This window comes from Hemitrygon akajei, chromosome 15, assembly GCF_048418815.1.
Source record: "Hemitrygon akajei chromosome 15, sHemAka1.3, whole genome shotgun sequence".
NCBI lineage: Eukaryota > Metazoa > Chordata > Chondrichthyes > Myliobatiformes > Dasyatidae > Hemitrygon > Hemitrygon akajei.
The window spans coordinates 29,322,120-29,334,858 of NC_133138.1; the positions used below are offsets into that span (position 1 = coordinate 29,322,120).

Here is a 12,739-nt window from a genome sequence, read left to right on the forward strand (position 1 = left end):
TCGCCTCTGACTGTTCTCGCCGAAGCCTGATTGAGCCAAAGCCGACCCACTCTGCCTCAGTCCACTCTGACAATGGCCGCTGTATATGGCGGTCTTTCTTTTTAAACCTTTGGAGCGTTACATCACGCACCTGCGTAGTCTAGCCTCTTTACTGTGATCAGTTTAAAAAAAAAGCTTCTCTCCGAGCTTCTTTTACCTCTTCCCCCTCCGCCTCTTGCTGCGATTTTCAATTATTATCTATTATTAAATTTCTATTATTATCACATAGGACTTGCAATCCTTTTAAAGAAAGAATATTGTGTCATGTTTGTCTTAACTGGTCAACATATTATTTTTCAAAAGTATTTCTCCAGTCTAGATTCTCTAAAGAGGAAATATTATCTCCGCATCTATGTGATCACTTCAGTCACCATTCTATCTTCTAAACTCTAGTGGGTACATGTCTAACCTACCCAGTCGTTTCTCACTGATGCAGGCTAGGTATCTAGATATTAGCCCAATAAAAGTTAATGAGATCCATACTCCTCACAATACTCCAGATATGGCATCATAAATAGTTTCATTTTTTAATTTATTGAGATACAGTGCAGATTAGACCCTTCTAGCCTTATGAGCCACTCTGGCTAGAAATCCCCCAATTTAATCCTATACTAATCATGGCATACTATACAATGACCAATTAAATAACCAACCAGTTGGTCTTTGGACTGTGGGAGGAAAACTCATGTAGCCATGGGGAGTTCCAATTGATGCTCTGGCATTTAAACTCAGTTAACATTCTGTTTTTAATTGGTGGCACAGTGGCTGTATGTGATGAGTCTCTGTCAGAGCACCAACAGCCCCAGATGGATCCTCAAGTTCTTCCTGTGACTGTGAGAGTTTTCAGCATCACAAAGGTATGCAGGTTGTCAGACAGATTGGCTTCTGAAACCACCATAGGTGTCTGAGGGGTGTAGACACACATCAGAGCTCCTGCGCAGATGAGGAGTAGGGGGTGGGGGGGGGGAACAGGGAGGAGAGAAGAATGCAAAAACCCTAAGGTTCTGGGTTTTCTGATAGAAACATACAAACGTTTGTACATAAAATGATGAGAATCACAGATTGTCATAGTTTTTTCCAGGATAGATGTTACAAATACTGATGATATAGAGGGTAGTATAGTGGTTAGTGTAACATTATTAGAGCACAGGAGGTCAGAGTCGGAATTCAGTTCCGACACTGAAGTTAAGAGATTATATGTTCTCCCCGTGACCACATGGGTTTCTTCCAAGTGCATTAGTTTCTTCCCACAGTCCAAAGATGTATTGGTTGGTATGTTTATTGATCATTGCCCTGTGATTAACCTAGGGTTAAACAGGTGGGGTACTGGCTTGTTAAAATAAAGTTCAAGCTGAGTTGGGTGGAGGTTCATAGACGCAGGGAGGAATGCACCTGGAATCCACTGATGGAGATTTGGTAGCAGCAGATAAGGTCACATTGTTGAAGAGGCAAACTGACAGATACATGAAAGGCAGGGTATAGAGGGATATAGACCATGTGCAGAAAATCTGAATTTCCCTGAATTTCTATAATTCAGTATTGCTGGCATTCCAGTGTCTGAGCAAAGGACTCGGTGGGTAAGACCATCATAGACATAGGAGCAGAAATAGACCCTTTAGACATTTGAGTCTGCACTGCCATTCAGCATTATCTGATTTATGATTCCTCTCAACCCCATTCTCCTGCTTCCTGCCCATCATCTTTGAAGTTCTTTCTAGCAAGAAAATATCAACCTTTACTTTAAATATACCCAGTGGTTTGGCCTCCACAGACATCTGAGGCAATGAAATCCTCAGATTCACCATCATCTGGCAAAAGGAATTCTTCTTCATCATTGTTCTAAATGGATGTTGTTCTATTCTAAGGTTCTGTCTTATGGTTCTAGACTCCCCAACATTGGAAACGTCTCGTCCATGTTCACTCTGTTTACTCAATTGTATGCTTTATCGAAACTCCAGCAAGTATAGAAACAGAAATATCAAATAATCCTCATACATTAACCTTTTTCTTCTGGGATCATTCTTGTGAGCTTCCTCTGGATTCTCTCCAATGCCAGCACATCCTCTCTTAGATATGGGTCCCAAAACTGTCCACAATAGTTATTGCACTCCTGACTGTGGAATGAAGTCAGGAAATCTGGATTGTGAAAATACTGGTAAAACAGTTGAATTCCTTCTTGAAGGGTTGTGCTATATGTGGATATCTTTATGTTGATATTTATTTTGAATCTTCCAGAGAAGTGATCAATATTGTTAGGAACAGGAATCTGGTTCTTCCAATCATCATGATCTTGTCACAGTTGCTGTGTCCATGAAGATCAGATAAAAATAGTTAAGCACAAAGTCATAAATAATTCAAAATAATTCTCAATGGAAGTGTCCAACCATGAATATTTGTCATTATTTTATTGCAGACTGTTTTCACAGTCACATCTTCTACTGAATGTCTGACAGATCTACTTGGGCACTAAATGTGATACAGAATGTTAACTTTGTCCTTCACAGTGAGATCTCTTCCAGACAGTTGGATCATCAGAATTGCTGTATACCTGTTTGTTAAACTGGCTGTTGGTCTTGGACTCTCCCACAATTTGACGAGGAAAAACAGAGTAAGATTTTTTTTAAATTTTATTATGAATGCCTGCAAGAAAATGAATCTCAGGTAGTATATGATGACATACTATAGACATACTTAGTTCATACATTTACTTTGAACTTTAAACTTTTTCTGTCATTGCTTCTGCCTCCCACCAGGTTACAGGAAACAGCCACAATAGCTGTTTTTTTTTGTCCATTCTGTCCTGTTCCACCCTTCAAAACAATCATGACTGATCATCCACTTCAGTACCTCATTTCGGTCTTCTCCCATTTTTCCTTGAGCACTAAACAAAATGCCCACTGCTTCCTTGAATATATTTACTGACGTGGCTTTTGTGCATTCTGTGGCTGAGAACCCATCTACCCTTTGGTGAAGACGTTTCTTCAGTCTGAACTCCCTACACTGGTTAACTGGGTTGCAAGCAGTTCATACAGTTGTAAGACCTGTCTTCCTGTGTGGAAGGTGACTAAACAGGAAAGGATATCAGAAACAAGCGAAAATCTGCTGATGCTGGAAATCCAAGTAACACACAAAAAAAAGCTAGAAGAAATCAGCAAGCCAGGTAGCATCTATAGAAAAGAGTAAACAGTCGATGTTTTGGGCTGAGACACCGTGACATCAGTCTCTGTGCTCAAAGTGAGATCATACTTCAGGAGTCTGAACCTACGAAAACATTTGACCTAGACAGTGTACAGAACTGAAGACCTGTGCTAATCAACTGTCTGGAATGTTTACTGATTGCTTCAATTACACCACAAAATGGCTCCAGTGAACAACACGAACAATGGCAACATCCTGCATACAGTTCGCAAAGCTACTTTGTTTACATTTTTTACTTCTTTCAAATGCAATTGGCCTCTCAAATCAAAATCAAGTTAAATCAAGTTTAATTATCATTCAACCATACGTAGATACAGCTGAACAAGACAGCATTCCTCTGGGGCTAAGGAGCAAAACATTGAAAATAGAAAGCAAACATTTAAAAATAGCTAGTAATGTTCAAAATAAAAAGCAAAAAAAACATTTTCACTTGGGAAAAAACAAGACCCTTAGAGACAATCTCCGGCAATCGATGATACAATCTCCCAGCAGTGTGCAGATGCACACAATCCAGCCTGTCATTCCACCGATCGAACACCGGGTGGCAGCCCTGACAGAAGAGGCCAATGATTTGCATTTTGAAGGCGTGTCTTTGGGCCATTTGAACAATCTAGTACTTCTATGTCTTCAAGGGAGTTTAGTGATGCTTGGAGCGGAGTCTACAGCTTAGAAGCCTGGAAGACTGGAGATGGGGCATGAACCCATGAGAAACTCCATTGGTTTTCTCTGACGCCTTGAGGGTGCAAGCCCATTATTGATTCCTATGCCCAATGCAGACATCAGAATCCTCTTCATTGGGACACACCTACTGGCTCTTGATGGAGTTGCAGTGTTTTTATAATTGCTCCTACTCTACTTAGTTTACTGTTCCCAACTTGTTTTGTAAACTTACTTTTAAATGTAATATTGTTTTACGATGAGCCATGCCTAAGCTACTAAAGGAGAAGAGGACCCTCCCATAACTTTGGAATCTATTATGGAGACACTTCGAAAGCAAAAAACTTTAAGTGAACATGATAAATGGATAAAAGAAAATGAAGAAACTTTGACGACATTGGATTGAAAGACTGATGACCTGGAGAAAGTTAATGAAACATTAAGACAGAACATTATTCACTAAGAAAATAGAAGCAGAAGAAATAATTTTACGTATTCTGGGTTTTAAAGAGTTAATGGAATGCAATCAGCCTTCGGAATTTTTTGCAAACCTTTTAGCTAATTTATTTCTGAATATTTTAAAATCTTCACCTAAAATAGACCGAGCTTATAGATTGCCAGTATCAAGACCTCCTCTGGGAGAACAACCCCGTTCAGTGATAGCTTGTCTTCACGACTTTCAAACAAAGGAACTTTTAATTTGTGAATCTTGTCAGAAAGGTTTGATTGATTGTGAAGGTCAAAAGATCAGAATTGTGGAGGATTTTTCACCTGAGCTGTTGAGTGAACACCTCAAGTTTAAAAAAGTTATGTCTGAGTTGTATAATAAAGGTTTTAAACCTTCTCTTTGTTATTCCACTCGTCTTAGAATCATTTTGAAAAATGGCTCTCAGAAATGGTTCAGTTCAACTCAAGAGGCACACGATTTCTTACCTTCCAAATCAGTATCAGAAGTTTAACTGTTCAATAATTTCCTACATAAATAGATGTTGTGTTTGCCTGATGGATCCTTTATCTAGAATCAGCAGTCTAATCATTCATTATTTTCTTTTATGAACAATTGGTTTTTTTTATTTTTGGTATACCTTCATATTTAATTTTTTTGTACTTTATTTTTTTGCTTAGAAAATCAAGATCTTAACATTAATAAGTTTTCATTGAGCTAATTCTTTCCAAATTAATACATTCTGATTTTTTGTAGTTCTTTTTAATATTTTATACTATATATTTTTATGAGATTTTTTAATATGTTTAATTTTGCTCTTTTTTTGTTGTATCTTGTTGGAATGCAGTTAGCCTTGAAAATTTTTTGGAGCTCAGCCAGTAGATTGTTTTGGGCGGGTAATGTTTGTAGATTTAGCTGTTGACTGTCCTTTGGTTGATTTTCTCTCTTTGGGTGGGTTTTTTTCTTTTCTATCCGCTGTTTAGTTCTCTGAGCTTCACCTGTTGCTTGGTTACTTTATCTTAAAGCTCATTGTCTGGATTTAATATACATTCCAGCGGTTTTTATTCTAATCTTTCTTTTAAGTAATATTTAAAATGGACCATACTATTAATTTACTTAGTTTTAATGTGAAAGGATTAAAACATCTTTTGAAAGGAAATAAGATATTTAATTATATTTAGAAAATGAATGTCTCAATTATTTTCTTACAAGAAAAACATGTTCAAAAATGTGATAATTTACATCTTTTCAGCCATTGGAAGGACTTATTGTTTCATTCCTCCTTTCAGGCTAATGCTAGAGGAGGTTCGATTCTCATAGACAATTCAGTTTATTTTGTTCAACATAATGTAGTGTCTGATACCAATGGGTGTTTTGTTATACTGTCAGGGAAATTAGATAATAAATTAATGGTTTTTGCTAATCTGTATGCTCTGAATATAGATGATCCAGGTTTTTTTTTGAACGCTTTTTTTTTCCATTTTACCCGATTTAAGTCTGTATTCTCTGGTTTTAGGAGGAGTCTTCAAATGTTGTTTAAACCCTGTTTTGGATCATATTTTAAATGAATGACTTTTAGTTGATCTGCCTCCTTTATCCAATCTATTTTAATGAAATGTGCTGTTGTTGATATTTGGTGTTTTTTGCATCCAACAGATAGAGCGTATTCATTTTTTTCTTATGTTCATCATACGCATTCCAGAATTGATTTTTTTTGTTGGTAGTCAATTAATTCCATTGGTTTGATCCTGTGAGTACAAAGAAATTGCTGTTTCAGATCATGCTCCTGTGTTTTTATCTTTAAATCTTCCAGATGTTTCCTGAATAAACAGATTCTGGAGTTTTAATCCGACTCTGTTATCTGATAAGGATTTAAAAAAAAAAATTTGGAGAGACAAATTACTCTTTTTTTGAAGATAATACACTAGAAGAGACTTCAAGTCTTATCTTATGGGATGCTTTTAAGATGTATATTTGAGGACAAATTATTTCTTCTACTGCAAGTGTTAAGAAAAAAGCCAATAAGGAGAGAATTGAATTAGCCAATCAGTTGAAACAATTAGACCAAAAATATGCTTTGGCTCCAGATCCTGCATTATATAAAAGACATGTTGAAATTAAAAATAAATATGACCAGCTTTTAAATTATCCAATTGAAACTCAATTTTTAAAAGATAAAGGTCAGTTTTGTGTTCATAGAGATAAAACGGGTAAACTATTGGCTAACCAATTAAAGACCTTTATAGTTAAACACCAAGTTAAAGAAATTTGTAAAGCTAATGGTGATAAAACATCTGATCATTTGGATATAAATGATGCTTTTAGAGAATTCTATTCTAAGCTTTATAGTTCTGATCCTCCTAAAGATAATACTCCAATGAATAATTTCTTAGATCAATTAATCATTCCTACACTTTCTGATGATAATCAAAAATTGCTGGATCAACCCACTTCTTATTAGGAAATTGCTGAGGATGTTCACTCTTTACACTCGGGGAAGGTTCTGGGTCTCTGGATTTTCTGGAGAGTTTTATAAGGCTTTTTCTTCTTTGCTTATACCTCACTTATAGTCAGTCCTTTCAGACTCTTTTAAATTAGGTAGGTTGCCACAATCCTTTTAAGCCTCTATTTCACTTATTCTTATAAAGAAAAAGGATCCGAATGAATGTTCTTCTTATATACCAATTTCCTTACTTAATGTTGATACTAAAATTTTATCTAAACTTTTGGCTCGTAGAATTGAAAATAATTTGCCAACTATTATTTCTGATGATCAGACTAGATTTATCAAAAATTGATACTCCCACTTTAATATATGTTGTTTATTCAATGTTATGTATTCTCCCTCTAAGGAGATGATATCAGAATGTGTGATATTCTTAGATGCTGAGAAAGCCTTTGATCAGGTTGAATAGAATTATTTATTTAAAACATTTGAAAAATTTAACTTTGGGCCTGATTTTATCCAATGGATTAAATTATTTTATCTGTCTCTCTCCACTCAGATTCTTACTAACTCTCAGAATTATAAACCATTTAAACCTCTATGTGGAACCAGACAAGGTTGTCCTTTGAGTCTTTGCATTTTGATTTGGTTTTAGAACCTTTTGCTATTGCTTTCCAGGAATCTAATGATATCACTAGTCTTTTAAGGAGGGGTATTACTCACAAAGTATTGCTTTATGCTGATGACCTATTGCTCTACATTTCTGATGTGGAGCCTTTTTTACCTTCCGTACTTTCTTTACTTTCCTGCTTTACTCAGTTTTCAGGATATAAACTTAACTTTCATAAGAGTGAACTTTTTCCTTTGAACAATTTGGTATTAGCTAACACTAACCTACCTTTTAAAACTGTAAGAAATTAATTTACTTATTTGGGTGTAACAATTACTCAGAATTATAAATTCCTTTTTTAAGAAAATGTTTTTGCACTTCTGAATTATATTAAGAAGGCACTATCAACTTGGTAAACCCCTCTCTTTATCATTGATTGGCCAAATTAATTCTATTAAAATGAATATTTTGCCTAAATTTTTATATTTATTTCAGGCCATACCTGTTTTTATTTCTAAATCCTTTTTTGATTCTCTGGATTCTATTATAGCTTCTTATATATGGAATAATAAAATTTGTCAATTAATAAAGTTCATCTCAAAAAGCTAAAAAGAATGGAGGTTTAGCCCTACCCAATTTTAGGTTTTATTACTGGGCAGTCAATATACAGAATCTTACGGTTTGGTTACATTATATTAATGGAGAGGACTGTCCAGTCTGGGTTTCTTGAGAAGCTAATTCTGTTCATAAATTTTCTATCATTTCTCTTCACGGATCCTCAATTCCTTTATCTTTAAGTAATTTAACTGATAATTTTGTAGGTAACTGCACCTTGAGGATTTAGGTACAATCTAGAAAATATTTTGGTTTATTGAGTTTTTCACTTTCAAATCCCATTTTTTCTGTCTATTTTTTAAAACCTTCTTTGACTGATGTAGTTTTTAAAGAGTGGAATAGATTGGGTATTAAATGTTTTAAGGATTTGTTTGTTGGAATTAGTTTCTCTTCATTTGAACAATTGTCAGCTAAGTATAGCCTACCCAAAACCCACTTCTTTCTATATTTGCAAATTAGAGACTTTTTGCATCCTCCAGTACATACATTTCCCAAAAATCAAATTGCTGACTCGAGGAAGGTCAAAGGAGGGGGCATGTGTTTTATGGTTGACTGTCGCTGCTGCTCAGATGTGGTGTTTCTGTCAAAGTCATGCTCTCCTGATTGGAACTCAATGGTCAAATGCTGTCCATTTTATTTACCTCAGAAGTTCTACTGTGTAATCCTGACTGAAATTCATATACCATCAATGGCCGACTGCGATCAACTGCTCGAGACACTGCATGATGTCATCTGCAAACAAGAAACAGCCCAAACCAACTTCAACAAGGCTAGTTTGAAGAAAGCTCAATTATCAGCAGCATATAACTTGTAGCATTAGAGGTCACAACACATACTAGACCACTGCTATACTAAGTCAATGAATGTCTATTGCTCCTCAAAAAGACAAAATCCACTCAAGATCTGAATGAATACACCATGGTTGTAATGGAATTTACTGAAATAGCTGCAGATGAGTAGGTCTCCATGAAATTATTCAGAGTCTTCCAAACTCAGAAGCCCTGGATGAACCATCTACAAAGGGCCAGATCAGAGGTATTCAAGTCTGGAGACTAAGAAGCTACAAGAGGTGCAAGTATGATCTCTGGAAGTCCATCTCATGGACAAAGTTGAAATTTGGGATCAAACTGAAATTAACGAGGGATGCTCGACAGATGTGACAGAGCTTGAACAAACTCACCTCTCATGAAGTTAAGTCAGGTGACATGGGAGTCACCAGGACTTTGCTTCCAGATGAGCTCAAAGCTGCCTTGCTTGCTTTAACTGTTAAAACATGAGGAAACCATCTCGAAGTTCAACATACTCTGATGATCCAGTGATCTCAGTCTCTGAAATTGAAGTACGGGTATCCTTCAGGAGGATGAATCCACAAAAGCATCCGAATTGGATGAGGTATCTGGCCACATGTAAAATTCCTGTGCTAATCGGCTGTCTGGTGGGTTCACTGATGATCTTTAATCTCTGGCTTCAGCAGTGTGTGGTACCCACCTGCTTCAAACAGGCATCAATTATACCGGTGCCATGAAGAGTGTGGTGATCAGCCTCAATGACTATTGCCCAATTGCACTTACATCCAGGAGGTAGACTGAAAATCTTCCTGAGTAGTTCACAACAACACCCCTAACTTAATGTCTGTAAGACCAAGTTACTGTTTATAGAATACAGGAGAGGGAAACCAGTGTTCCATGAGCCAGTCCTCTTCAGACGATCTGAGCTAGAGAAGGTTAGCAGCTTTGAATTCCTCAGTGTGATACTATTTCAGAGGACAAGTCCTGGGCCAAGCACCTAAGTGCAGTTGTGAAGGAAGTATGTCAGCGTCTCTACTTATTGAATAGTTTGCAAAATTAGACATGTCACCTCAAACTTTGACAAACTTCTATAGATGTGTATTTGAGAGTATATTGACTGGCTGCATCACAGCCTGGTATGATGCAGGCTGCATCATACCTGCATTTGAAAAAGTGCCTTTGAACAGAAAATCCTCCAAAAAGTAGTGGGTTCAGCCCAGTACATTAAAAGGAAAACACATCTACATAAAACACTGTTGTAGGAAAGCAGCACCCATCATCAGGGATCCCTGCCACCCAGGTCATGCTCTCTTCTCACTACTGCCATCAGGTAGAAGGTAGAAGACATCAGGACTCACACTACCAGCTTCAAGAGCATTTGCTGCCCCTCAACCATCCAGGTGCATTGGGGGATAGTGGTTTTGCTGTTTTTCTTTGCTTTATGGCTGAATTTGGAAAGACAAATCTCAGGGTTGTATACTGCAAACATACTTAGATAATAAATGTACTTTGAATCTTTGAATCCTTGAATATTTGAACGTCAAACATTTTCCAATAAAGCATATCTGCTTCTCGGAAGTTAGTAATGTTAACACGGACAGAATCTGTCAGGGGGCAGATGAGTGCTGAATCACACAGTACGATTTACTGAAGACATGAATGTACATTATATCGGTTAAAGAATTAAAAATCTATTCCAGCAGATCCTGCTTCAGGGGTGTAACAGAAGAGAAAAGATCAGAGGCCACAGAAAGAGCGTATTGTTCCATCAGCGTTAGACTCATCAGTACCAAGAGGTTAATATAATCAAAGGAGATTTTCACAATGTTTTCTCTCAGGAAGTGGAGTTGGTTTACTGTGTTAAATGGGTCCACTTCTTACAGTCTTTAATGGTTGGCAATATTGGATTAATGTTGAGCCAGTGATGTTTGGATCATGTGGAGATCTGTTCCTTATTCTGTAAATTCACACTTCTCTTTAACTTAATTATGTCAGTCATTTCCAGTGCGTATTTCATGTTTCTTGTCTGATTCATTGCAGAGAGAATTCAGTTAAAGTGAGAAGAATAGCACAGATGATTCACAGGAAGATGTCACATATCAGGCCTCAAAATCTGATAATTTTCTGAATCCTCGAATGAACATTCCAGCCCATGGGAGTCTATTTGGCCCATCATGCCCAATCCCCAGAGAGATCTGCCTGTTCCGGATTCTGGATTGATACAGCCTGGAAGTTTTGGAACTTGACTTCTGATGTTACTCTCAATCTATTTCACAGGGCAAGATAAGTTTATTCCCCAAAGATAATATTGATAGGCAATTTTCACCTCAGAAGTGGTAACTGTATTTGGCAAGAATATTCTTTCCAGGGATCTGGACACTCTTGAAAATATCAGTGTAATCATCTCAAACTCAGTCAATCCAGACAACACAGCATCATTCGGACAATATTTGTTGCAGTCCCTTCACAGTGAGAATGTTATAAAGAGATGAAAGTTGCATACAAAACTCTAGGTAGGGTTACTCCAACAGCACAGCTGCAGCAAAGCATTCTTGCACGTATATTGTATTCTGTTTGCAATCAATGCCAACAATATACCATTTGCCTTGCTCATTGCTCATTGCCCTTGAATATTTGCTTTCTGCAACTGATGTACAAAGGCACCAAGATCTAGTTGCAACTTCCATTTACCTAATCGATTATCAGCCACATTATCTTTCTTTTCCCTTTTACAACCATAACTCAGGAATTGGGCAGCACAGGCTTATTGAGCCATTAGGGCCTTTTACTGTGCCCCACATCTAATAAAAAAAAACAGATCATATATGATTCTTCAAAGTAGACAATGTGTACAATGTCATAGTTACTGGGACTATCTGTCATGAATAGCTCTAATCTGAAAGCCTTGAGAGGTTTTGAATAAAAAAAAAACAAGATAGTAGTTTGTGATTTAGACTCATATGATCTTACAACATGGACACTCACCACATCCATTGTGACCACCGAACACTCGTTTCCTGTCAGAGGGCACATGCAGGCACACCAGAAAACAATGCATCTGTCACTCAACCAATGATCATAGGTCTCTGAACATAGACTCGATTTTCTGTAGACTCATTAATGTGTCATTCTGAATCGAGAAAGTGCCAGCATTGTACTTTTAAAATAAAACTTACAACAATCTAATCTAATTGAAAATTCCTGCTTTGAATTTTATTTCATTTAGGAAACATTGATGACAGAATGTAGTGGTACGCACACGAGTAGGATGTGAGAGTCACACCGTCTGTTCAAGAGTGTGGCCTCCAGAATGTATCAGTGAGACCTGACGAGGATTAAGAGACCACCTCAGGGAGGCAAACAGCTCCTCCTCAGTAACCTGTACAGGGTGAAGGAATTTGTTGCCACTTAGTCTCACTTCTGTAGACACCGTATCCATCTCCCGAGTAAATACAGATGCAAAGAATTCATTTACGATCACCCCCATATCGTTTGGCTCCACACATGGATGACCAATCTGGATTTCCAGAGGACTAATTTTTTCTCTTGCAATCCTTTTGCTCTTAACATATCTATAGAATTTCTTTGGATTCTCCTTCACCTTGTCTACTTGAGCAACTTCATGCCTGAACCCACTATGCACCTTTATTTTTCTCTTGATTAGGGGCTTGATATCTCTTGAAAACCAAGGTTCCCTATACACTTGAATTGAATTCAATTGACTTTATTTCTAACATTCTTCACAAACGTGAGGAGTAAAAATCTTTATGTTACCTCTCTGCCTGAATGTGCAATGTTGTAATTATAGTAATTTGTAATAAACAGTAAGATATACAACAGAAGAGTCAATATAGCTTAGAAATACAATTGTATCAGCATGAATTAATCAGTCTGATGGCCTGCTGGAGGAACCAGTCATATTCTCCACTCTGTTTGATGGA

General features: G+C 37.0%; 1 protein-coding gene across 2 annotated transcripts in view; it reads left to right on the forward strand.

The window, feature by feature from the left end:
• The window catches only part of LOC140739575 (uncharacterized), a 46,110-nt gene extending 34,158 nt beyond the window's left edge, over window positions 1-11,952 (forward strand). For both annotated transcript variants that reach the window (XM_073067965.1, XM_073067967.1), the window contains exons 6-7: window positions 2,544-2,647; window positions 10,839-11,952. In XM_073067965.1, coding sequence (XP_072924066.1) covers window positions 2,544-2,647; window positions 10,839-10,853 — 119 coding nt within the window. In that variant the 3' untranslated portion in view covers window positions 10,854-11,952. The remainder of the gene's footprint in view (window positions 1-2,543; window positions 2,648-10,838) is intronic.
• The last annotated feature ends 787 nt before the right edge of the window (window positions 11,953-12,739 follow it).